The 25,290-nt window shown below is 52.8% G+C and overlaps 1 protein-coding gene across 4 annotated transcripts in view; it reads left to right on the top strand.

The window, feature by feature from the left end:
* PRRC2B (proline rich coiled-coil 2B) overlaps positions 1 to 25,290 on the top strand; it is a gene marked incomplete at both ends in the record, with an annotated part of 50,676 nt that overhangs the window by 2,047 nt on the left and 23,339 nt on the right. For all 4 annotated transcript variants that reach the window (XM_084237609.1, XM_084237608.1, XM_084237611.1 and 1 more), the window contains 10 exons: positions 2,593 to 2,695; positions 5,468 to 5,540; positions 9,215 to 9,358; positions 10,949 to 11,190; positions 11,642 to 11,763; positions 12,185 to 12,327; positions 17,342 to 17,432; positions 18,861 to 19,053; positions 21,754 to 22,069; positions 24,142 to 24,338. In XM_084237609.1, the coding sequence (XP_084093735.1) occupies positions 2,593 to 2,695; positions 5,468 to 5,540; positions 9,215 to 9,358; positions 10,949 to 11,190; positions 11,642 to 11,763; positions 12,185 to 12,327; positions 17,342 to 17,432; positions 18,861 to 19,053; positions 21,754 to 22,069; positions 24,142 to 24,338 (1,624 nt within the window). The remainder of the gene's footprint in view (positions 1 to 2,592; positions 2,696 to 5,467; positions 5,541 to 9,214; positions 9,359 to 10,948; positions 11,191 to 11,641; positions 11,764 to 12,184; positions 12,328 to 17,341; positions 17,433 to 18,860; positions 19,054 to 21,753; positions 22,070 to 24,141; positions 24,339 to 25,290) is intronic.

Below are 25,290 nucleotides of genomic sequence, written 5' to 3'. Positions count from 1 at the left end.
GTCAAAAAGAGTCTTGAAAGCATTTAGCCCATTTTTCTAACAGTTTGCCCTAGGATGGTGCCGGCTGATGCACAGCATGCTTTTGGAGTGGGGCAGGTATGTGTGTGATTTCCAGCCGTGCCGTTGAGGAGCTTTCTGGGAGCTTCATTGTGGCCTGCGAAGTTAGAATTGTGGTTGGCTCCAGGAGCGGTTATAAGGAATAGATGTGGTAACACCAGTCAGGACATGCACAGAGCTGGGTCCCGGGGGAGTTCCGGCAGATGTCAGCTGTTGTCCTACTCATGTGGCAGACACTATAAACTTGGTGATGGAATGGGTACTACGCATTTTGGTGTAGGATTGAAAAGCCTCTGCTACTGAAAGTTCTAGAGTGAGGACAAAGCCTAGCCCCGTCCTTTATCCAGTATTACTGGCATTGGCCTGGAAAGGGTCAGGCAGCTGCAGGAGCCTAGTCAGGCTGCATTTCTTCCAGGGAGGAGGGGAGCAGGTGTTAATTAAGCAGGCAGCACCGGGCCTGGGTCTCTTCATCCTGGCCATGCCCCCCCCAGAGTGTCAGGGAGGTGGCGGAGCATGAGCCACAAATTTGGACTCAGTGCTGATTTGGAGAACAGAGTGGTCCTACCTGGAGCTTCTAGCACAAACGGATTGCGATGTGAGGAGGATGAAGGCCTCACCTGGTAGACCCTGGCAGGGCCATGTTTGGGTACGAAGATTTGCTTCACTGCATACCAGCATCTGGCACCGGGCTGATTCTGGCCAAGTGGACACACCCTTGAGTCCTGTGGGGTGGAAGGTTGAATGGCAGGAGAGCCGGAAAGCTGTGGAGACAGCAGAAACCCCTTGAAAGAGAGTGAACTAACTGACTGATGACACCACCTTTTTGAGGGCAATCTGGGAATATCTTTTGAACTTCAAAATATCATCTCATTGAGCAATTTTATTTCTAAGAACTTACACAAAAGTGTCTGGGATATGTACACAGACATGCTCGCTGCAGATTAGCTGTCATGGAAGGAAACCCTGGATACTGATAGCCCATGCCTGCCCAGCTGTGCTGTGTTGGTGCAAGAAGTTGGGAGACTCAGTGCTTCACCACAAAAAGCTGTGATGCTTGTAAGTCAGGAGTCACGGAATTGTGCACTTGGCGTGTCCCTGCTTATGTTTGATACTGGGCAATAAGGGGCACTAAAACTGGGCGAGCACAGTGTCCACATAGTTTACCGGTCACTGTCTGAGTTCTTTGCCTTGTTCACAATTGCAAGACCAGTCAGGCTCAGGGAACAGCAGTTATGGGTCTTTTTTTTTTTTTTTTAATATAACAAAATTTTTTTAAATATTTATTTATTTATTTATACATGCACTGGGTACAGTCAGAAGCGTGGGAGGGTGAGAGAATTCACCAGAGCCAGAGCGGGGAGCAGAGCAGGCGGAAGGACCGATGTACACTGCTGAGGGGAGCAGCGGGCGGCAGGAGAGGTCTGCGCACCATGTGGGACCCTCCTCCTCCGGTGGGCGGGGAGCAGCGGGGGATAGAACCAGCGCTGCAGAGGCTGCGGACATCTTCTCAACTCAGCGCTCTACCACTGCGCCACTGGGGAGGCCCAGTTATGGGTCTTTTTTAACAAACAAGGGAAAACTAGAGTCCCTAAAGGCCACAAGTGACCAGTGTTTTGAAGTCCTAAACAAAGGTGTCTAAGATGGTGTCTTCCCACTACAGAAGACCCGAAATAAGTATCCTGAACAAAAGGCTGTGCTCCCAAAATGGCGTCTTCCCCCCAGAGGGGGCCTGGAGCCCCTGGCAGCCAGACAGTAGACCGGGATCCAACTCACAACTACAGCAGAAGACGCAACAGGAGATGCTCAGCGGAGCAGCTGAGATGTCAGACAAGCAGCACAAAACAGCAGCTGTAGCTGCTGAACGGCCCAACAAGCAGCCACGCTCACGCCACTCAGGGAGGTGCCCAGCTCCGGGTCTTTGCCTTCCCCTCCGGCTGTAACAGCAGCAAAGCCGGGGACGGTTTTAGTCGCTTGGCTACCTGCATCCCCCTCCAGGGGGCGACCCCGTAACAGCCTTTGGCTTCAGCCCTGGGTACGTGTTGAAAATGCACTATTATATAGATGCAAAGATCGGATGGAAATCCCTCGAGAGGAGAAGATCCTCATGGATTCTGTGTCATGTATCTATGCATATTTATTTTTACTGTGAACGTCTATGCAGTTAAGAGAAATCTGCCTGTGTTTTAAGCAGTCAGGCCCACGTGGCTGCAAGCTCCTGGACTGTGGGTTCAGAACCCCTGCCCTGCAGTGAGCAGTCCTCCATCACGTCACGGTTTATTGCGAGCGATCAGAGTTTCAGACAGGAGGCTCTGCGAGAAGGCCGAGGACCATCCTGTCCTGTGAGGTGTCCCTGAACAGACTCAGATGTGCTCGGTTTCTCATTAGCCTTTGCCAGCGTGTGTGTCCCCTGGGGAGGGAGCATTTTCACTGGCCCATGCAGGTCTTGCTTCCAACAAGCATCTCGGATGCTTGCCCCTGACTGCTTGGGCCTGACCTGTGTCGTGTCTGACCCCCTGCGTGTCCTGCCTTGTCTAGTTCCAGTGCGACGGTCTCACAGCCGCCGGAGTCGCTGCCGCAGCCGGGTTTGCAGAAATCTGTCTCCAATTTGCAGAAGCCGACGCAGTCAATCAGCCAGGAGGTAGGTGCTGGGGACCCGGGCCCTAAGGCCTGAGGAGGGTGGCGGTGCGTGACCTGCATTCTCTGGAGACTCGGGGAGTTGTCATGGCCAGGGTGAAGCGGCTTCCTCTGCAGCGCTTGGATTAGGGTCCCGTGCAGAAGAGAGCATACACCTCGCTGGTGTCCTTGATGTGAGGCCTCTTGGGTGAGCCCAGGGCCGGATCAGGGCTCCCCTTGAAGGTACACCGTGGAAATGAGTGCCCTGAGAATAGTCTCCGGCCACAGAGGGCTCCATGCTCGCGCGTCCGGAAGAGCAGATGAGGCCGCTCCTCTCCGTGGCACTTGAGTGTCTTTATTATTTTTCTTTTTTTTTTAAAAGGCATATTTTATTTATTTATTTATGTATGTATGTATGTATGTATGTATTTATTTATTTATTTATTTATTTATTTAAAAGATGTATTTGTTTATTTATTTATGCAAGCACTGGGTACAGTCAGAAGCGCGGGAGGGTGAGAGAATTCACCAGAGCCAGAGCGGGGAGCAGAGCAGGCAGAAGGACCAAAGTACACTGCTGAGGGGAGCAGCGGGCGGCAGGAGGGTTCTGTGCGCCATGTGGGACCCTCCTCTGGTGGCCGGGGAGCAGCTGGGGATCGAACCGGCGCTGCAGAGGCTGCGGGCAGCCTCGCAACCCAGCACTCAACTGCTGCGCCACCAGGGAGGCCCACTTGAGTGTCTTTAGTGCGCTCGCACCTAAGGTGTCGCTCTGAAGAGGAGGAGGGCACCGTGGATGGTGTTCCCCACGTCCCACACGCCCATGGGTGCGCGGAAGCCTTTAGCTGAATGCCTGATCACACACTTGGGGAAATATTGAGCTTAATCCTGTATCTGTTGATGCATTTAAAATCATTTTCTAAACAGCAAGTCACGAGTCAGCCCAGCAGCGGCTCACACTGTATTCCATCTGACGAGTCTGTCTGGCTGACAGTGATCAGCAGGAGGATGTACTTCGCTGCAGTTAAAAATCCCAATGAGAAGTCTGTGTCTTGAAGACACAGGTATTTAGATATAGACACCTAGCACTTACCTGTGCTCTTGAAGGCAACTTGAACTACCATATATTTTTTCTCTCCCTGGGCAATGAAGTCTGGGATGCCATCCCTCACCTATGGGGAAATTCTATGACTTTTCCAGAAGGACGCTCTCCCTTGCCCAGCATTGAACTGTATCTTTGGAATTAAGGAGGAAAAGACACTTGTGGCACGGGGGACTCCGTATCCATGGCCTAAGTCTGCTGGGACCTTTTGACTAGAGTCCAGAGAGTCACATCTATGTGTTCCCCAGAATTTGAAACTGAGAGTGTGGCTGTGTACCACACTCACCTTTGGAGCTTCTTGAAAGTACTTATGCCTGAAAAAAAAAACCCAAAACCGAAAAGCCCTTCTGTCTGGACCCCACTGCTGAAGAATGCGTGGGACCGGCTTTGGGCACCTGCCGAGAAGGCCCTGTGGGGACTGTGTGGTCAGGGAGGAAAGCCCGGCCAGGGGCCAGCACCTGGCCACTCTGCCCCAGGCCTGGCTCTTTTTTGGCAATTAAGTTGTCTCTCACGTGCCAAAGTGGCGAGAAGATTTCTCGGATGCTTGCCCCTGACTTCAGAGTGAGAGCAGTCCTGTTGCTGGGGTGCCCTGCCCTGTCATGTTCTCTTTAGCTTAGTGCCTGTGGGTGAGGGTCCCTGTGGCTGCAGAGACCAGCATGTGGGATGGCAGCAGGTGTGGAAGAGCTGAGACTCCCAGTGCTCCTGCATCCTGCTAGGCACAGAGGCCAGCTCCTCTGAGGGCACGCCTGGCCCAGGCAGCATTGTCCCAAGAAGTGGCTGGCATGAGCCTCACGTGGTGTGGGGTGGGGGACCCGTGAGCGTTCCAAGGCAACTCTTTGCGAGAGAAGTGGTTGTCTAACTTGGCCAGCAATGCACTGAAGGCCAGAGGCGGTCAGTGTGGTGCCTGCATGCAGTGGTGTGGACTGGAAGGGGGTGGTGGAGAAGGGTCACTGCTTGACCTGGCTCCTGTCCTGAAACTTGGCGCTTGGCAGCTTTCTGTCGTTCTTCTTCTTAGCCTTCAGCTTGACTCTTGTGGAAAAAGGCAGGTAGACCAGGGGTTGGGAGCCCAGAGGAGCTTTGGATATCTGCAGAGTGGGGCCAAGGTCTTTCCTTGCCTCTGCCTGGGACTTGTTACTACTTTCTGACCCTCCCTGGGGATGACCAGCGCTTTCCCAGGATATGGGAGGATTTGGCCAGCAGACGTGCCCAGCCCCATACTTCATCCACAGTGAGCTCTTGGTACAACAAGCCCAGAGGACTGAGGCTGAGCAGGCGTGTCTGAGTCAGGGGATGGGATGGCCTTGGCTTGGGAGTCATGCTTGCATGAGGGCGGTGGGGGTGGGGGTGGCTTTGCTGTGTGGACTCCTGTGAGCAGTGGCACGGTTTTAGAGAGAATTGGGTTTGATCTTTGTCTTTGGGAAGACCCTAAAGTAACTCTATGTGGCCACTCAGAGGCAACCTGACAGAATGTTCTGGAGTACAGCTTGCAGGTGGATGAGGGTTGTGTTTTGGCTCTGTCGCTGAGTGACTTGGGCCTGGGGCGGGGGGCTGCAGCTGTGTGGATGCTCGTGGGTTGGTGCCGGCCGCAGGTGAGAACCTAACCAGGCTCTGGCCCTCCGCGGTGGGCTGCGGCGTCTCCTCCAGCAGGTCCAGGTAATGACTGCCGGCTGAATGAGCTCTTTCCTCACTTTCTTTCAGAATACAAATTCAGTGCCAGGTGGACCAAAGTCATGGGCACAGCTGAATGGAAAGCCAGCAGGACACGAAGGTGGTAAGTGTTGGCAGGGGGCACCTCTCTGGGCCGTGTGTGTGGTTCTGGGCAGCCTGTGGCTGAAAGTTTTGTGGAAATCTCTTCCTGAAGAGCTGCTGCTCTGTGGCGCTCTGGCTTTTGCGCCGGTGGTGGAGGTGGTGGAGATGCTGGTTCTGTGGGGACGCCTGCTCTTGGACTCCCGCTGACTGTCACTGCTGAGGGCATGGCTCTCGAGGTGGAAGAGGAGCCTGGGCGGCTGGCAGCGTCGCCCGCAGAGTCTTCGTCCTCTCTCTTGGACCCCCAGGAGGGTGCTGTGTGGTGGTGTTAGCGTGAAGGCTCTCGCACGGGCCTCACTTGGAAGCCCTTGTGTCTGGGCTCCATGCTGCCTCAGCTGAGGGAGGATGAGCCAAGCCTGGGGACCACAGTTCTGAGAGGAGGCTGAACGGTGGCTTCAGCTAGTATCCCAAGGTGCAGTACAGGGTCCTGACCCCAGGTGCCCCTTGGGTTCAGGGTCAGTGGGTGTTTTTGAAAGAACCCCAAATCTGGGTTTTTCTACACAAATGCATCTAAGTTTTCAGTGTGAGCACAACCTTTCTGGCATGCTTGCAGCTCAGCTCTGTCCGTGCTGCACCGTGTACCTCCTTCCTCGGAGCAGCACTCGCTGCCTCTCCCGCCCTGTACCCCCAGCCTGGGTCACTCTTACCCTCTGCATTCCCTGCTGCTGTGGCTTCCCCAGATTTTAGCTTTATAGCTTTTATTAGAGAAACACCTGCATATGCCACTTTTCTTGCCCCTGGCCCCACCTAGACACCTGGGTTGAGTGGAACCACACTTCAGCAAGTGCACCCGGAGTCCAGCTCCTGCTGGGTGGGGAGCTCATTTGGAGGCTGCTGTGGTGGGGTGGGGGCAGCGGTGGGCAGTTCGGTACCTTTGGCTGGGTTGTGGCAGTCTGCGGGGAGGCTGGGCTTTGGCGCTGCGCTTCAGCTTCTAGAGTCTGCATTTCTGTTAGTTTTTTTTTTTTTTTAAGTAAATCGTATTGATCTTTATTTAAAAAGGACTAAAAGAAAAGCAAACCTAGTGTAAAGCAGAGGCCCCCTGGAGGGCCTTGCCTAGCACCCACATCTTTGCCCCGGCAGTGCCCCTGTGAGGAAGTCCCTATAAAGGTGCTTGCTCGGTGTGAGGTGACAAGCGGACAAGCTCACTCATCACGGCACTGTGGTCAGGACTGGGCGTGAGCATGCAGGGCGCTGTCAGGCTGTGCTTTGGTGACATGCTGTTTGGCCGCCAGGGTGAGGCCAGTTCCCTCTGCTCAGTGAGCACTCCAGACTCTGTTCGCAGACGAAGGTCAGGATAGGGTGTAGAGCATCCCCTTTTGCGCAGCCTCAGGTGAAGAAAAGACGTCTGTGCGTTAACATAAAATCTCTAGGAGAAAACATAAGAGGGAGGGAGCAAAAGAGAAAACTACTTGTTTTCTTTTGAGGATGTTAGAAGTGAGCACATGCGGTCACACTCGAGAGGGAGCTTCAGCTTGTACCTTTTTGCAGCTTTTTACTTTTGAACCTTATGATTGTGTTACTGATCAAAGTTGATACAGGAAGTAATTGTGAAACACCACGTAGTACTCTAAATGTGACCCCTTGCCTGGGAGTTGGGGTTGGGGGCGCCCAGTGACCTCAGGAGAGGCCGGGCAGGCTGGGCATCAGCCTGGGGTTCCCTCCTGTGCTGGAGTCACAGGTCTGTGGTACTACTGGAGCTTTGGGGGTTTGGGGGTGTTGCCCCAAATGTTTTCATGACTCTTCGGGATCAAAGAGCACACGTCCTGAGCTGGTGGGCTCTGCATGTGTACTGGGCTGCTTGCTCTGTTTCACCCAGAACAGGCCAAGTAGGCCTGTGCCATGGGGCAGGCAGGCTCATGGCCTGGGGTGCGGATGCCGGCAGCGCCAGGGGCCAGTGGGGTTGACCTGGGGCCTTAGCAGATGGCCCTGAGTTTTCTGCTTCAGTTGTTCGTGACAGAAAATCCTTGGCATGAGGGATTATTGGGTGAAGGCTAGAGAACATGGAAAACTCAGGAAATCCAGTACTTGGGTCTCAGATTTTGAGTTGTGCCCTTTATCCTCTTGTCTGTGATGGAGAAGTCAATTCATGCTGATAGCAATACCTTCATGACGGTTGAGGCAGAGAGTCCTGGATGTTTTCTCTCTCTATGTACGTATTTTGCTTCAGTAACTTGTCATACTCTTTTTTGTTTAGCATAGAAAAACTGGGGTGCGGGGGTGAGAGGACTCCCCAGAGACAGAGTGGGGAACAGAACAGGCAGACTGACTGAAACACTGCTGAGGGGAGCAGCGGGGAGACAGGAGAGGTCTGCTGTGCCGCGTGGGTAGCTCCCTGGCCACAGATCAAACTCAGGCTGCAGCAGTGATAGCACTGAAACTAACTCCTAGGCCACCAGGGAGGCCCCTGCCATACTTTTATTATTTTTTTTAATTTATTTTTTTATACAAGAACTGCGGTACAGGCCAGATGTGCGGGAGGGTGAGAGGACTCACCAGAGACAGAGCAGGGAACAGAACAGGCAGACTGACTGAAATACACTGCTGAGGGGAGCAGCGGGCGAGACAGGAGAGGTCTGCTCGCCATGTGGGTTGCTCCGAGGCTGGCAGGGATCGAACTGGCACTGCAGAGGCTGCAGACTGCTTCACAGCGCTACGCTCAACCACCTGCGCCACCAGAGAGGCCCTCCTGCCATACTTTTAGAATGTAACTTTGGTTCTTGCCAGCACAGTTCTTTGACAGTGACAGTCGCCTGCAGAGCTGCATCCTCCGTGCTGACCATCCGTCTGCGCTCATCCCCACTGCCTCTTCCTGGCATAGCTTTAGTTAAGAGGTCCATGTGTCAGTGGCTTTGCAGTCCTAGGGAGCAGGGCCCATCATGGTCGGCTGTTGCGTTGCGTGATGCCACTTCTTTAAGTTCATTTAGCCCTGGACACATGTTGCGTCCACCAGCTCCAGGGACCCAATCCCACACTGGACCCTGACAGACCCCATTTCATGACCCCTGCCTCCTAAGCGCCGTTGCAGGTTCCCTGTGGCCAGTGCTGTGAGTGATAAGAAGAGCGAAGGAAAGACTTCTCTAGTGGGGTTCATAGTGCTTGGGAGTGGATCCAAGCACTGCGGGACACTGTTCCTGGGGCCACAGAGTGAGATGTTTGGCCTTGTAGGACTTAAGGAGCTTGGTAGGAACGGTAAAATGGAAGGACAGACATATGCAGTATTTAGTCATTTAGTTTCCTTGGCCTTGGGGAGCCCCTTCTGCTCTCCACTGGAGAGTAGTTGATGTCCTTGGGCAGATTTCCCAGAAGACTGCGTCCTCAGGGCTTCCGGAAGGACCGCCCTCCTTCCTCCTAGGAGCTGAGGGGTCTGGGGTGGGACAGCGTTGCTCTCATCATCCTTTTGCAACCATCTTTCTGCTCCTATGGGTTGGTTGGCAAGGGAACTGGTGCTGCCTGCCTCCAGCCTGTCCATGTCACCTTTGGGCACCAAGTGCTTTTCTGCCAGCACAAAGCACTGGTGCAGACCACTCTCGCCGTGCGCTCCCTCAGACAGCGCAGCCCTCGCTGTGCGGAGTTGGTGAGGCAGGGCACCTGCCAGCGGTGGTGCACTTGGTCTATAATTTTTTTTTGTTTTCCTGACAGGTTTAAGGGGCTCAAGCCGACTACTATCCTTCTCTCCCGAGGAATTTCCGACGCTGAAAGCAGCTGGAGGGCAGGACAAGGCTGGCAAAGAAAAGGGCGTCTTAGATCTGTCGTATGGGCCAGGACCAAGCCTCCGCCCTCAGAGTAAGTGGGCTTGTGTGCTCGGGTTGCGGGCTCCTGCGTGGCCCTCTCACAGGGTCTCAGAGCCACAGCTGCCAGGTGCAGGCTGCTGCCTGGAGAGCTCGGTGTCGCCCCCTGGGCTGGGCAGGAAGGGTCTCCTTGGGGTACTCCTTCTGCTGTGCTCAGACAGCCCTGGCACACTCACTTGGTCCCTAGTTCAGGAGCTTGTTTTCTAGACCAGCCCTGAGTGCTGCCAGCCCCCTGGGGGCATGTGTTGAAGTCTGATGTCCAGTCTCCCACCCCCAGCCAAGTTAGAATCTGTTTTCTGATGCTTCCTGGGGTTTGTTAGGGAGCCAGCCCCACACTGTTCTCTGTGGGCTCTCCCCTGGGGTCTGGCTGCAGGGTGCAGGGTCAGCGGGCTGTGGAGCGGCACTTGCTGGAAACGGGCTATTCTTGGAGAGCTCAGGTGGCCCGAGGTGAGGTGTTGCTGGTTTCTGTTCTAGTCGGGGACTCTGAACCGTTTCTTGTTTCCTTGAGGGACTTTGCTGCCTGTCTTGATTGATGTCCAGAGGCAGAGCGGCTGCCTGAGAGCAAGGGGCCCACTGGGCAGCACTTTGCTACCCACAGTGGCCTGTTTATTTGGTCCATTATCTGCCCTGGTCCAAACAGTAATGGAATTATCAGGCCAAGAATTGACGCTTTCTGGGATTAATCAAGATGAACTGCTTGGTAGGATTCTAAAAATGTAGGACTAAAGGAATTCCTGGGTTCAATTCCATCTCCTCATCTGAAAAGATAGCGAAGCAGAGGGTCCCCGGAGTAACCCCAGGGCGGCCCATGTCCCATGGCAGGGGCTGAAAAACTGGGAGAGACCTGGTGTGGGGCCTCTGTCCTGACTCTCCTCTTCCAGGCCACGCACTAGGCGGTCTTCCGTGTCCCCACTCCTGGCCTAAAGCTGACTGGGTCTCTGGTTCGCCTGTTATTTCCCTGGGCTGCGTTTCCACCAGCTCTTGCTGCATTTAGCAGGGGAAGGACAGGCAGGTCAGTGGGTTTTCACCTGACCTGCTGGAGGGCCCTCAGCTGACTGCTGCTGGAGCGGGGACCCAGACCCTCCCACGCCCTGGGGGAGGGGCAGCAGCCCTCCTTCATCTTAGGCTCAGGTATCTTGTTGAGTTTGCCAGTACCAGGAGCTCACTCTGCTTTTCTGTGGCTCGTTCCGAGCACAGGGCCGCCCATGGGCTGAGCCCGCTTGGGCTCACTTGATTTCTGTGGGGTCTTAGATCTGTGGGCATATTGGATCCCACCAACCGAGGAAGAAGACCCAGTCTTGCTTGTACGTGCCTTCTCTCTGAGTGGCCCTTATTTTGTGTTTCTCTTATAATTAGACACCACCACGCCCCTCCCCCACCCCGCAAGCTCATACTCATTGGCCACATGCCCCGCCTTCCCCACCAGACTTTGACCAAGCGACTTGTCACTGTTTTTTTTTTTTTATTATTATTATTTATTTTTATTTTTTTGGTGAATGATGAGGGGGTTCCCTTAACCTTCAGAACCTCATACAATCCATCCTCCCTCCTCCTCTTTCCCCTTTTGCCCCCTTTCAATTTCCAGATGTGACAAGCTGGAGGGAGGGCGGTGGGCGAAACATAATTTCTGCCACGTCTCTGAGCGCCTCCCCAACTGAGCTGGGCAGCAGGAACTCGAGTGCGGGAGACGGAGCCCCCTCCTCGACATGTACCAGCGATTCTAAGGACCCCTCTCTACGCCCGGCTCAGCCTGTCCGAAAAGGGGCGTCACAGTTCATGGGAAATGTATACCACCCACCTACATACCATGACATGCTTCCTGCTTTTGTAAGTCTTCAGAGTGTGCATTTTTTCCCCCGTGAAGTTGGATTGTTCAGGTCCAGCAGGAACCTGCTTCAAGTGGGTGAATGTCCACCTTGGGTTCTTCACTCTGTGCCCTGATCCCTACTTTGGAGGTTTCCATTAGTTTTTTGTTTTCTCGCCCCCTTTTCAAATCTCAAGTGCCTTTGACTTCTTTTCCTGGTGATGTGGATATTATCTTAGCCTTGGTTCTTTGGAGAAAGGAGAGGCAGGTATGCCCCCAGACCAGGTCTCCAGATTTGCTTATTGATGGCAGGAAGGAAATGGGGGGAGATGGTGGTAGGATTAATTGGGAAACCCCAGGACTTGCCTGTTGGATTTTTTAACATTTTCCAGCTCCAAACAAATAATGATGCAAGTAGAACGCAAGAGTCTGGGTCATTGCTAGAAAATCCTGTTCGTTGGTGTTATGTTTCAGATGTGCTCACCACAGTCACCAGAGAACCAGGGTCCAGTGGAACGAGGGTCCTTCCCCCTTCCTCAGCTCCGTCTTGAACCCCGAGTTCCTTTTAGACAGTTCCAGATGAATGATCAGGATGGGTAAGGCTGTTGCACTTACAGTTACACACCAGAGGTTCCCCCTGGTGGTGATGCCGGGTGAGAGGATGGGCTTGTGGAGGAAGCCACTCGGGGTATCCTGACTGCAGCTCAGCCCCGGTGCGGGGGGGCGGGGACTTGGGCCTGGACCAGAGAATGGGCTCTGATTTTAAGGTGCTGGCAGAATTGAAGTTCTGGTCCATACCTATTGCTGCCACCCCTGCCATTAGCACTGAGCACGCGAGGCTGCAGAATGAGGGGAAACGTCCCTTTGGGCTGTATTTATTCATGTGAATTTCTTTTCAAAGGGGGTGACTTAAATATTAGCTGCAGCCTTGCACCTTTGCAATTGTAGGACTTACTGTTTGCAAAAGTGTTTGGTTTTGTTTCCATCGGTACACTTTACTCTTCACTCTCTCATCAGGAAAGAGAGCAGGCTGGGCACGACTCGCCCCGTCCGGCCGCTGAGACAGCTGGTGGAGCGGGCGCCCCGGCCCACCATCGTCAACGCGGAAAACCTGAAGGGCCTCGATGACCTGGACACCGATGCCGACGATGGCTGGGCTGGTGGGTGCTGGGGTTTCCCGGGACTCACACCTGGGGTTCAGAGAGAAAGGCAGGTCTGCAGTGTGCACCTACCCCCTTCACCAACCAGGCGGGAGGAGCCAGGCCGGCCGGTGTGGGCACGGGGGCCGCTGCCGGGGGGGTCTGGCCCTGTCTTTTTAGAGCCGGGGAGACGTTTATTTCTCAGAGGTGCTTTTCATGATGAGAAAGTCACAACAGCCTCAGTGAGCACAGTTCCACCCTCCTGGCTCTTCTGCGATTCCTGTGTATTTTCGAGTAATGGTTGTGACACTGGAAGGAAGCTCTCTTCATTTTACAACTTTGACAACTAGAGTTGCTTGCGTACCACCTTTCCCAGCTCCGTCCAGATGGAGAACGTTGCCTCTACCACCTCAGGAAGCCCCCAGGCTTGGGGATCAGTGTCCCCTTTGATAAGTGGTGCCCAGGACCAGCCTCCTGGGCACTGCAGAGGCAGAGGGCCCTGCGGGCCGGGCTTGGTCAGGTTTGAGGTTGGGAGGCACACGCAGCTGCTTATAGTCAGTGGTGAAGCTGTCGTGCTTCTGTGAACAGCTGGGCGTGGAGCGCAGCCCGTGGAGGGGCTGTGCTGAAGGGCCCCAGGTTCTGGGCCTTGGGCTCCCAGCAGGGCCCTGAAAGCCACAGTGTTTGCATGTCGTCTTTAGCTTTAGCTGTGCTGGTGGGCGTGTGGTGGTAGCTCAGGGCGCCGCTGATTCACATTTTGCTGATGACTAACGATGTTGAGCACATTTTCGTGTGCTATTTGGCCCTGTAGGTCTTTTTTTTACTCTTTAACTCGGTGGCAGGCTGCAAGCTCATGGACACAGCCCCTGGTGACTTAGCGCTCAGGAGTGTTTCCCTGTGTCTTTATGTTTGCTTTATGTTTGATAAGCAAAAGTTTTTAGTTTTGTGGGTTTTATGGTTATTACATTTCCAGCCTGTCCAAAAAAAAAAATCCCCCCCCCCCCGCCATGGCAAAGATAGCCCCTTATGCTGATAGTTTTATTTATTTTTAATGATTTTTTTAAAGATTTATTTATGCATATAAGAGCTGGGGTACAGACCAGAGGTGTGGTGGGGGGTGAGAGGATTCACCAGAGAGAGTGGGGAGCAGAACAGGCAGATCTACTGAAATACTGCTCCAGGGGAGCAGCGGGGAGACAGGAGAGGTCTGTTGGGTCATGTGGGTAGCTCCCTGGCCGGTTGGGAATCGAACTCATGCTGCAGAGGCTGCCGACAGCCTCACAGGTTGTGTCTTAACCCCTTATGCCACCAGGGAGGCCCTATTTTTAATGATTTAAACTTTTATTTTTGGGCCTGCAATCCATGTTGAATTTTTGTGTGTGGCATAGGCCAGGAGATGAGGTTTGATTTTTTTTTTTTCTTCCCCCCAGAAGGATATCTAGTGGATGCGTTTCATTTATTGACAAAACTTTCCTGTTGAATTTTTTACCACCTTTATCAGAAGTCCCTCAACCATGTAAGCATGAATCTTATCCTGGGCCTGTTTGTTCTGTTGACTCAGTCACCTGTGTCAGCACCACACTGGGAGTTTTCCGCTGCTTTTAATTTTGGTTGTGTGAGCTTTTCAACTTTGTCCTTCTTCAAGACTGTTGGACTAAGTCCCTTTCATTTCCTATGAATTTGAAATCTGATGTTGTTTTCCAAAAGTCTGGAGGCATTTTCCTTAGGATTATTTTAAATTTATTTCTGGATGAATAATATCTTAGTTTTGACTCATCTGGGAACCTGGAGAATCTCTTGATTCAATCTTTTATTTCTCTGCACTGTTTATAGTTTTCATTGTTGAGGTTTTATTTTAATTTTTTAAAAAATACTTATTTATGCATACAAGAACTGGGGTGTAGGCCAGAGGTACGGGCGGAGGGTATGTGTGAGAGGATTGACCAGAGACAGAGTGGGGAGCAGAACAGACAGATCTACTGAAATACACTGCTGAGGGGAGCAGTGGGCGAGACAGGAGAGGTCTGCTGCGCCCTGTGGGTAGCTCCCTGGCCAGCCGCGGGGCTTGAACTTGTGCTGCAGTGGCTGGTGATAGCTTGATAGTGCTGTCTTTAACCCCTGAGCTACCAGGGAGACCCTGTTGAGGTTTTAAACATTTCTTGTTCACTTTATTTGTAAGAAGTTTGTGTATTTTGGTAATATTATTAACGGTATTTAAAAATCTCATTTTTCAAATGTTTGATGTTTATTGTATTAAAATAAAGTTGACCTTTGTGTACTGCTCTTGTACTGCTTTGCTGAGTGTGTGTAATAGTTTTTACTCATTTTGTTGATTTCTGAGTGTTTTCTATATAAGCCAACATGCCACCTAGAAAGAGAAAGAGGAACAGTTTTATGTCTTCCTTTTCAGAGTCCGTGCTTTTTATTTTTGCCTTATTGCACCGTGATATTTCCAGCACAAATGTTGGTTCACATACCTGACCTTAGGGAGAGAGTGCTTAGTGCTTCAGCGTTATGTGTGACGACAACTGTGGTCATTCAGGGGTGGCTCTTTAGCACATTGAGGAGGATCATTCCTGTTTCTAAGTTTGCTGAATTTTTTTTTTTTTTAAATAGAGGCATGTTTTTTATTTGTTTGTTTGTTTGTTTGTTTATACATGCAATGGGTACAGTCAGAAGCGCGGGAGGGCAAGAGAATTCACCGGAGCGGGGAGCAGAGCAGGCAGAAGGACCGAAGTACACTGCTGAGGAGAGCAGCGGGCAGCAGGAGAGGTCTGCGCGCCATGTGGGACCCTCCTCTGGTGGCCGGGGAGCAGCCGGGGATTGAACCGGTGCCGCAGAGGCCGCGGGCAGCCTCGCAACCCAGCGCTCAACCGCTGCGCCACCGGGGAGGACCCTGAATTTTTTTTTTAAATCATGAATGGGTATTGACTTTTGTTAATTCTCTTGCCACTAGGACCATATGATTTCTTTTCTTTATTTTGGCAATCAGGTGGATTGTATTGATTTGGTATTTTTTGTTTTTAGCTAAACCAACTACTTTTGTAGGATGAGGCCCACCTTTTTGTATACCTAGGTTCAGTTTGCTGACATTTTACTAAGATTCTTGGTGTCTGTTCATGACAGATATTGGTTTGTAATTTCCTTTTAATGTCTGTCTTGAGTTATGATAACAGGTTATGCTGTGGGCTCAGGTGACTAGAAAATCATCTTTCTCTACTTTCTGAAAGAGTTTCTGCAAAATTCATGTTAATTCCTAAATGAATATATAAATTTCCCAGTGAAGCAATTTGGCCTTGGAGTTGTCTTTTTGGAGGCATCTTTGATAATAAATTTAATTATTTGGATTAGTTATGGAGCTGTTCAGATTACCTATATTGTTTTGTGTCTATTTTTGCTAAATTGTGTTTTTCAGGGAATTTGTTAAATTTTTCTTGAATTGTTGAACTTACTAAGGACTTTGATAACACTGCTTTCTCTTTCGACTTCTGTGGGATCTGTAGTGTAGACCCTTGTTCATTCCTGGTAATTTCATATTTTTTTTCTTGTCCACTTCTGCCAAGGGCTTTTTAGTTTTATTAATCTTTACAAAAAGAGACAGCTTTTTGCTTTAATTCTCTCCATTGCTTGAGTGTTTTCTATTTCATTGATCTGTTCATTTTAATTTTGAGGCTTTCTAGATGTTTATGGAACTTTATAGTCAGCAACTCCACTAGTGTGATTTCAGTTTTCTGCAACTTATTGAGACTTGTTTTATGACCAGGATGTGGTCTGTCTGAGTGAGTATTCCAGGTGCATTTGAAGAGACTTGTCCTACCACTGTTGGACAACTCGTGTGAGTGATGTCCTTGGTCAAGGTTCTTCACAGCGTCCTTCAGATCCTGCCTCACACTTCCTGGTCTTTTTGTCTAGTCCTGGCAGGTACTGGAAATGAGGTGTTACACTCCACTGTATTGTGGATTTGTCTGTTTCTTTAATGCTATTGGTGCTTGCTTCTGTTTGAAGGCTTTTTTAGGCACATGCATGTTTCTAGTTTTCGTGGCTCTCTGGCCCTTTGTGTTATCTGCAGATGTCCTTTGTTTCTAGCAAAGCTTCTCGTCCTAGAGTCTCTTTTGTCCTATATAAATGTCATGGCTCTAACTTTAATTATTCAGTGTGTTCATGGCTTCCCCCCGTCACTTTTCTTTAGGCTCGTTTGTACTTAGAGTCAAAGTGATTCTCTAGTGGGCAGGATGTAGCTGCACTTGCTTTTCCTCCCAGTCCAGCTCTGCCTTTTAATTGGGTTGGAATCTTTGTTGTCGTTCTCCTTTAAAAAGATTTGATTCACATGACAGATTTTCATCTGACCTAAAATTCACCTTTCAAAGCCAACAGTCCACTGATTTTTATCATACTCACGCATTTGTTTATCCATCACCACTGCATCAACTGCTGTAGCAACCCCATGCCCATTAGTAGTCACACCCGCTGGGGCAGTAACCTGCTTTCTTCTCAGGTTTGCATACTCTGGACACTTCACAGAAATGGAATGACAGTAGAATTTGTGGCCTTTCATGTCTGCCTTCTCTCACTTAGCCTAATGTTTCCAAGGTGCATTGTGTTGTAGCAGGTGTCAGTGTTTTTTTATGGCCAAATACTGTTTCATTCTGTGGACTTGCCACAGGTGGTGACACTGCTTGCCACCTGTGCTGCTTGGGGTTGGGCGTGTCCTGAGGCATAATGCTAATTCGTCAGAGTTCATTGGTGGATTGCTGGGGTGGACCCCTCTCCCGTATGCTCTTGATTCTGCGCACTCCTGCCCCTTCTAATTTTAATTATTTGCTCATGACTTACGAGTCGTCCTCTGTGGAAGCCTCCATTGCTGTTGCCAGAAGCCAGACGTGCCCTTGGCTTTTCTCTGCAGTGTGTATTCTGGCGGCTGGGGTGGCTTTGCTCCTCGGCTGGGTCGGCGGTCTTCCTCCCTGGAGCAGCTCTGCCGTAGCGCTGTGAGCACTAGTGAGGCTCTCACTTTTCCCCTCCCTCCGCTCCTCTGCTGCAGGCCTTCATGAGGAAGTGGACTATTCCGAGAAACTGAAGTTCAGTGATGACGAAGAGGAGGAAGAAGTGGTGAAGGATGGCAGGCCAGCATGGTAAGGATCCCGTCCTGTCTGGGCATGGTTCCACTTACGGGGCACTGATGCATTGCTGCTTACCGGCACCGTCATGAGCGTCACCGTGCTTGTGCACTTCCTAGTTGTCCCAGCAGCTTCACAGGGACACACAGGTTTGCATTTTGCAGGTGAGCGGACAATAGCAGGTGAGGACTGCTGTTCAGGAACGGAGCCGGGATTTGCGCCGGTCATGGCTGGCTGAGTGTGCAGTCTTGACCTGCTGTGCCAGCACTTACCCACGTGTCGTAGAGACCATGTTTCTTGCGGCATATGCATTTTGGACTTGGCTGTCTTGGATTAGCTGGAACCAAGGCAACCTTAGATTGAGGGTTCTCCAACCACCTCCTCCTGACACCACCTCCTCCTCTTGTGATGGTCACGGAGCTGGTGGATGATTTCAAGTTCCCAGAGACTCCAACTTTGAGCTTCTGAGTCTTCTTTGACATCTTTATTTCCTCATTCTCCATGGAGTTCTGAAACTATCTGTGACTCCACCTCTTCCTCTTAATTTTCTCTGAGGCAACCGGGATCGCCCTCTTTCAGTTTCTGGAACATTCCACAGTTCTTCGCTTGTCTTCGTCTTGCCCTCTCTCTTCCTATTCATTCAGCCTGCACCTTAGTCATCTTCTAAAAACACATTTTTCTGGTGGATCTAGGTGTGGTTGCCACTCTCACAATGCAGCCAAGGTTCCCGGCAGTTGTCACTCTGTCTCCTAGTTCACCTTCCCTTTCACTCATGTCTCTGTGTGTGCATGGACAGACACGTGCCCCTTGGCCTAGCCTGACTCCTGCTCGCCTCTGAACCCTGCTGTGTTCACCAGGCACCTCTTGTGCAGAGATGTCAGTTCATGCGCTCCCAGGCCCACACCGTCTACACTGTGGCCTTGGGGTGAGCGCTGCCTAGATCACCCTTCTTTCCCAGCCTGTCCACAGCCCTGCGTGGCTGTCTCCTTTTCCAGGCTGTGGTGCACTGCCTTTCTCCTCAGGCGGCTTGTCACAGCGCCACTGGGTGGGCTCTCTCCTGCTGTTCTGAGAGAATGTGTTGCGTGCCCTGTGGAGTAAGGAGGAGGACTTGCATCTGAGAGTCCTGGGTTCACATCAGTTAGCTTCTCCTTGTGAGAACAGTTCCCCAAGCTCTCTGAGACTCGGTTGTGAAATCTTTAAAATGGGAGTGAGGACTTTTTTGCAGTAAGTTAAATAAATGGGTGTGAAACATCCTGCCTGGAACTTTGTGTGCAAGAGGGACTTGGCAGATGTCGGTGCTAACTTTGGTGTTCTGGGCATGTCCTCTCTTCTGTAAGAGGGCTGGGCCATCCTGATGAAGGGAATTGAGGACAGGCCACTACTTTGGTGTTCCCAAAGGCCGCTGGCCAGTGAGAGCACTAACACTGACCCAATTTGTCTTAGGAACAGCTGGGACCCTAGAAGGCAGCGGCAGCTGTCCCTGAGCTCTGCAGACAGTGCTGATGCCAAGCGCACCCAGGAGGAAGGAAAGGACTGGGCTGAAACAGCAGGCATGACCCGGGTGGCCCGGAAGGTGCCAGAACCTCAGCCACTTTCCAGGAAGATTCACAGCTGGGCTGCAGGCCCTGATTACCAGGTAACTGGAGCACTGGAGGGTTCTGTGCTGTGGGACAGATGCACACGTGCATGCACGAGTCCTTCGGATTAGTGGTCACCTCTGTTCCAAGACAGGTGACCACAGGCCATCCACTAGGCTGTAACATGGGTTCATGGTTGCCCCAGCTTGGTGCCCGAATTGCTAAAACCTCCTATAAGTGGACATTATAATTTTTTAATTGAATATGTCTTTAAAAAAATTGAACTAGTCATAAACTTGTAGAAAAATATAAAGTCCAAAGACATCACAAAGAGTATTTTTCCTGAGCCGTTTGAAGAGCAAGTGGCCTGATCGGGCCCCATCAGCACAGAGTACGTTGCTGTTCCCCACTAAGATGATGCTCCTTTTTGGAACCACTATCTGGCCCTCCAGTCCCCTTTAGCTTTGACCAGTCGTCCCGTTAACTCCCTTTGTACAGAGAACCCCTTCCAGAACTTGGGGCCCACTGCCCTGCCCCCTCCTCCCCTTCATCAGAGGTGGCTGCTCAGCTCCATTAGCTCCATGACTTTGGCAGGCTGGAAAACTGCATGCTGCTTGCTTTGTGGGGCGCCCGTCAGACTGGGTTGGTCCCTTGCGTCTTCACGTTTAGGTTCAGGGTTCCCCCTTTTGGCTCGAATCTCTCGGAAATGAAAGGACTCTGGGCATCCTATCAGGTGACGTGAGTCTGCTTGGCCCATCTGGTGACCTGCCCGTGGGCCTCCTTCTCAGGGTGGTGTCTGCCAGGCTTCACGCCAGAGTTGCTCTCGTCTGCATTTGTAGTTGAGAAGAGCTTGCAGGAGGCGCGGAGCCCGTCAGTGCCTTGCTCACCCCTCCCCGTGTGTGCCGAGCAGTGCGCCGTGCCCGTGGCTGGCATGGTTTGGGAGCTCGGGCTGTCTGGGCGGGCTGTTAGGAGCATCTCCAGCCACGTCCACCTTGTTCATTCTCATTTCCATCTTCCTGTGGGCCGCTCCCTCTGTCTGTTGGGGCGCCCTTTCCAAGCTCACCTTGTCCTCAACCTGCTTGGACTGCGATTGAGCCTTTCTATTCCAGGTCCACGGTGTGGGCGCTGGCGCTGGCTGGGTGCTCTTGGCACACCGGCAGGACCTTACTCTTAGGAAACCTCCATCCCACTGGGACAGCGGCAGGATTTGTTCTGGAGGTCTCCCGAGAACGATTTTCTCCAACAGGAGTTGTCCCTAATGCTCATGCTTGCTTGTCAATCCCCTGCCCCCATCACTGCTCTCCCTTGCAGATGTGGGCGCCCCGAAGGATGCCCCATCCCACTGGGCCCGCCCCCCTGGGCTGTCTGCCCCTGTGAGTTTCCCGCCACGCAGCTGGGCTCCCGCTCCCGCCTCCGCCCTCCTTGCACCCCCTGCTGGGACTCTGGCGCTGTGGCCTCTGTGCCCAGGAGCCCTCGCGACCATGGGACCGATTTGCTGAGGAGGGGCAGAGTCCGGGAGGAGGAAGGCGTTGCTTTAAGTGCACTTGGTGTTCATTTATGCTCTTGGGAAGTGCCCTTGATTAATCCAGACTTTCATTCATGTGTGAGAGTTGCTCGGTGCTCATAAAAGGTTTTGCTCTGATCTGTTCATAACACCACCTCCAGGTAACTGAACTAAGATAAAATCTTTACGATATTATGCATCCAAATTTCTGAAAAGGTTGTTGTAGTTCAGATACTTTGCAGAACAGTTACCCTGCCTCTTCAGGTTTTTAGGGAGGCGCAGCAGATGTTTGGACAGTGGACACCTCCTCTGTGAGTCTACGGTTTCATTTCTTGAAAACTCTGAAGGAAGTAGTGGACATGCTTCAAGTTTGCCTGCAGGGCATGTGGGGCCCTGGGGTGAGGTGCAGACTAGCGTGGGGCAGAAGGAATTGCTGACGGTGACGTGAGAGGGCAGCGCCCACTCTGGCCCCAGTTACGTGTGTGTGCGCTCAGTTCCTAGCCAGACAGTGAGGGCTTTCTAGACACATTGTTTGTAGTCACTTAATCATTGCAGTAACTGTCTCTGGGTTAGGAGAAGTTAATTTTTAGGAGAAACCTCATTGACTGTGAGCAGCGTGTGGCGTGCCATTTTGTGGAGGCAGCATGAACATGAGGGAGGTGGAGGTCTTGTTCCTGGCGTGTTCTGACGACTAGACACTGGAGCACATGAGAAGTGCGGCGCCGGCGTGGCTCTCTGCCCCCGCCTGAGCAGCAGTGCGGGTGCCCACTTTGCAACGGGGTGGTTGTCTCGTCACTGGCAACCCATGAGCGCCTCAAGGTAGATAAAATACCCACGGGATATTTTGGGAGATGTTTTTTTTTATATAAAGGATCACTTTGAAACTGATTCTGAATTTCAGCTTCTCATGCTTTATAGCCAGAGATTTATATTTCTTCACAGTGGAAGGTGTCAGGCAGTTTTGTGATGAGGAAGGGCTGTGCCTGGCTTGTTTGCCCATTGTGTGCGGAGCAAGCCTTGCTGCTCTGAGCGCGTCCTTTGTCAGCCATGTGGCTTCCTGGTCCCCTGGCTCCCAGAGAGGGCGCAGACAGAGCAGCGGGCAGCCCAGGCTCAGCCCTAGGACTGCCCATTGCATGACTGTACTGCTCCTTGGAGGGGCTCTGGGCCTTGGGGCGGGAGCAGAGGCCAATGACGGGGTGCTCCTCTGCTGAGTGTGTGACCTGCCGCCTCATCAGAGACTTTCTATTCCTGGCAGAAGTCCTCAGTGGGCGCCGTGTTCAGGCAACAGTCTGTAGAGGACAAAGAGGACAAGCCCCCACCACGGCAGAAGTTCATCCAGTCTGAGATGTCTGAGGCCGTGGAGCGAGCCCGGAAACGCCGGGAAGAGGAGGAGCGTCGAGCCCGGGAGGAGAGACTGGCTGCCTGCGCTGCCAAACTCAAACAGCTGGACCAAAAGTGCAAGCAGGCTCAGAGGGCCAGCGAGGCCCAGAAACAGATGGAGAAGGAAGCCCCCCGATCTCCAGTAACCGAGAAGCTGCCCCCACAAGAGAATGGCCCTGCTGTGCGCAAAGGTAAGAGGCGGGCCCTCCACCCATGGGCTGGAGACCCTGGGCTGGGCTCACTGGTTTGCTGTTTGCATCTCCCTTCTGAGTGCACCTGTGGCCTGCACCTGACCTGTATTCAGAAGCGTTGTCACCAGTGTCCAGCTGGGACACATATCTGGGTTCATATCCCTTTCTAGCTGCTGAGACTAGCTGGGCAGGCACCTCAGCCTCTGGAGACTGTGGGCTAGACTAGCAGGAACCTGCCCGCACCCTGAGGGCCACTTGAGGCCATGTGCACGGAGCTCATGTAGGGACGCGCGCCCCTGCCGAGGGGATGTTGCCAGTTTGTGCTGCTGTTACTGCTCCCTCTGCTAACAGGGGCTCAGTGCCAGAGGCAGGAAGCACAGAGTCCTTGCATGTGACAGGCAGCGGCTGCCCACTTGTGTGAACGCCTGGTTCCTGGCATGGGTTCTGAAAGGAATGGGTCACGTGCTATGGGGAGGTGCTGGACAGTGCTGCCACCACATCTCTTATAGCAGCTTTATTTATAAGATTTATTTATGCATAATGAGCTGGGGTGCAGGCCAGAGATGTGGGGTGTGAGAGGACTCACCAGAGACAGAGTGGGGAGCAAAACAGGCAGATCTACTGAAATATACTGCCGAGGAGAGCTGCGGGGAGACAGGAGAGGTCTGCTGCGCCCTGTGGGCAGCTCCCTGGCTGGGGACGAACTCGTGCTACAGTGGCTGCAGACTGCTTCGTAGTGCTGAGACTTAACCGCTGCGTCACCAGGGAGGCCTCTTATAGCAGCTTTAAGTAGCACAGGCAGCTGTGTTCTGTAGACCAACTAAAACCAAGTCTTTCTAGAAGAGAAGGGCCTGATGACAGTTTTGGTCCCTGGCAGCTTTTTGGGTGAGGGTGTTCCCAGCAAGCACCCTCAGTTGGTGACTCAGAGAAATCTTGGACAGTCGTCCTAACGCTGACATAGGAGTGAAACCCGCTCAGCTGTGCAGTGCTTGCTGGGACCTGGTGGCGGTGTGTCGGGAGGTTGATGGCCGCGGTGTGTACAGGGTCCCTCCACGCTGGTCCTCAGAGTGGGCCTGGTGTGTGTGTGCCCACTTGGCCCTACCCTCTCAGCGCGCCTCCGGTGCACTGCTGGGCGCTAAGGCTGTGCTCCTGGGCGCTTTGCTCTCAGTGTTGGAATTGACTGTAAATGTCAGGTATACATCAATAAAACTGGAAAAGCAAAGTGAAAAATGTGCTAAGCTGGGAAGAAGGGCATTTCAGAGAGACTGTGGGTGGGAAGTTGTGCTGAGCGTTGTCCACACATTGGGCGCTGCTCTCGTGGCGCTGCCCTCATGGCTGCCCCGTGGGCTGGGCACGGTGGTCCTGGCTCAGATGGAGAGGCTGGCAGGCCGTGTGGTCATGGCCGTGAGCTCTGGCTAAACTCCAGCTTAGCTGGCTCTGCCTTGCCCAGGTCCTGAAATTTTCAGTGCCTCCTCCTCCAGCTCTGCCACTGCCCAAGTTATCTGAGGCTCTGGGTCTACCCTCTGGCTTTGTTGTTTTCTCACCTCTAAAGTGATGGCAGGTGGGGCCTCCCCGGTGGCGCAGCGGTTGAGCACTGGGTTGCGAAGCTGCCCGCGGCCTCTGCAGCGCCGGTTCGATCCCCGGCTGCTCCCCGGCCACCAGAGGAGGGTCCCACATGGCCGCAGACCTCTCCTGCCGCCCACTGCTCCCCTCAGCAGTGTCCTTCGGTCCTTCTGCCTGCTCTGCTCCCCGCTCTGGCTCTGGTGGATTCTCTCCCCCTCCCGCGCTTCTGACTGTGCCCAGTGCTTGTGTAAACAAACACAAACAAACAAAATAAAGAAATAAAACATGCCTCTATTAAAAAATAATAAAAAAAAAAAATCTTGGGAAAAAAAAAAATAAAGTGATGGCAGGTGTCCAGATGTCCAGAGACCATGCTCAGTGCTGGGAGTGGGGGTAAATGGTCCAGCTGTGGGCTGTAGGTGCCAGCAGAGGCATCTGCTGTGAAACCTCTGGTCAGCCATGCCTTTGTGAGCTCAGCACGGCCATTTCTCTGGCTGTTTGTTCTCCAGGCTCCCCTGAGTTCGCTGCCCAGGAAGCCCCCAGCACGTTTGCTGAAGAAGCCCCTGCAGCTCCTCCTGCTGTGGCTCAGGGCAGTGGCGGTGAGGAGGGGGCCCCAGAGGCAGGGTCCCCGGCGCAGGAGCTCAGCAAGTACCAGAAGTCACTTCCTCCCAGGTTCCAGCGCCAGCAGCAGCAGCAGCAGCAGCAGGTAAGCAGGGCGTACAGAGAGTGTCGTCACAGGCCTGCCCGCCTCGCCCTTCCCACTTCTTTCTTCACTGAAAACCAGCCAGAGGCATCGCCCTCAGGTTCGCAGTCACCTGCAGGGATGTCCGGAGTTGCGCCTCCAAGCTGTGGCTTGGATAGACGAGCTCTGGGGTTTCTCCTGTCCTGTGGAAAATCGGTGTTTGTTTTTCTTGATCTCGGTGTCTGTCCTGCTGAGGAGATGGGCAGCATGTGCACTGGACTAGGCTTCGTGAGGCTGCAAGAGTGTATTCAGAGCCCCACAGGGGCCGGCCATTCGACCTGGAGGAGCGTGGTCTGGGACAGCTGTCAGAGAGGCCCCGTGCTTTGGATGAAGGGGTGTTGAGTCATGGGGCTATGGGCGCTGATCCTGGTGGTGCAGCTTGTTCTGGTGAGTGTGGCCTTGGGCAGGTCTGCACCAGCCAGGAAGAATGAACAACCTGCCTCTCGCCACCGCGGTGGAATTTGTGGTGCCTGTGGACTGTTGTCAGCGGTATTGATGTATAAAGCTTACATGGGAACCTGCCTTTGGCCCTGGAGGTCATGTGGGGTGGGGTGGTCATCTCTGCTCTGTGGTTCTGGTCATCTGGCCAGGAGGGAAGCCCCCTGGGGGGGCACGCTTCTCCTAGTGAGCAGTGTGTGTCGTGGGAAACCGGAGTGGTTAACGACATTCCTCAACTGCGCAGCCAGCGGTGCAGTAAGTTACTAGTTATAACTGAACAGTCTGCGAAGTGCAGTGTGCCCCGTGTAAGGAAGTCACGGTCTCATGCCTTATCTCAGACTGTGGTTGCCTTTAAAACCCTCAGCCCAGGTCCTGCTTTCCTTGGCGTGTGGTGTGGGAGAGAGTGCTGATGAGGAGCAGGTAATCCTCTGGGGGGCAGTCACCTCGTGGGCTGGTCACGTGGTGTGAACGTGGTCCC

This window comes from Talpa europaea, assembly GCF_964194135.1.
Source record: "Talpa europaea genome assembly, chromosome: 7".
In the NCBI taxonomy this organism is placed as follows: Eukaryota; Metazoa; Chordata; class Mammalia; order Eulipotyphla; family Talpidae; genus Talpa; species Talpa europaea.
Note: the sequence above shows the minus strand (reverse complement) of the source record. Positions and strands in the feature narration are given on the sequence as shown.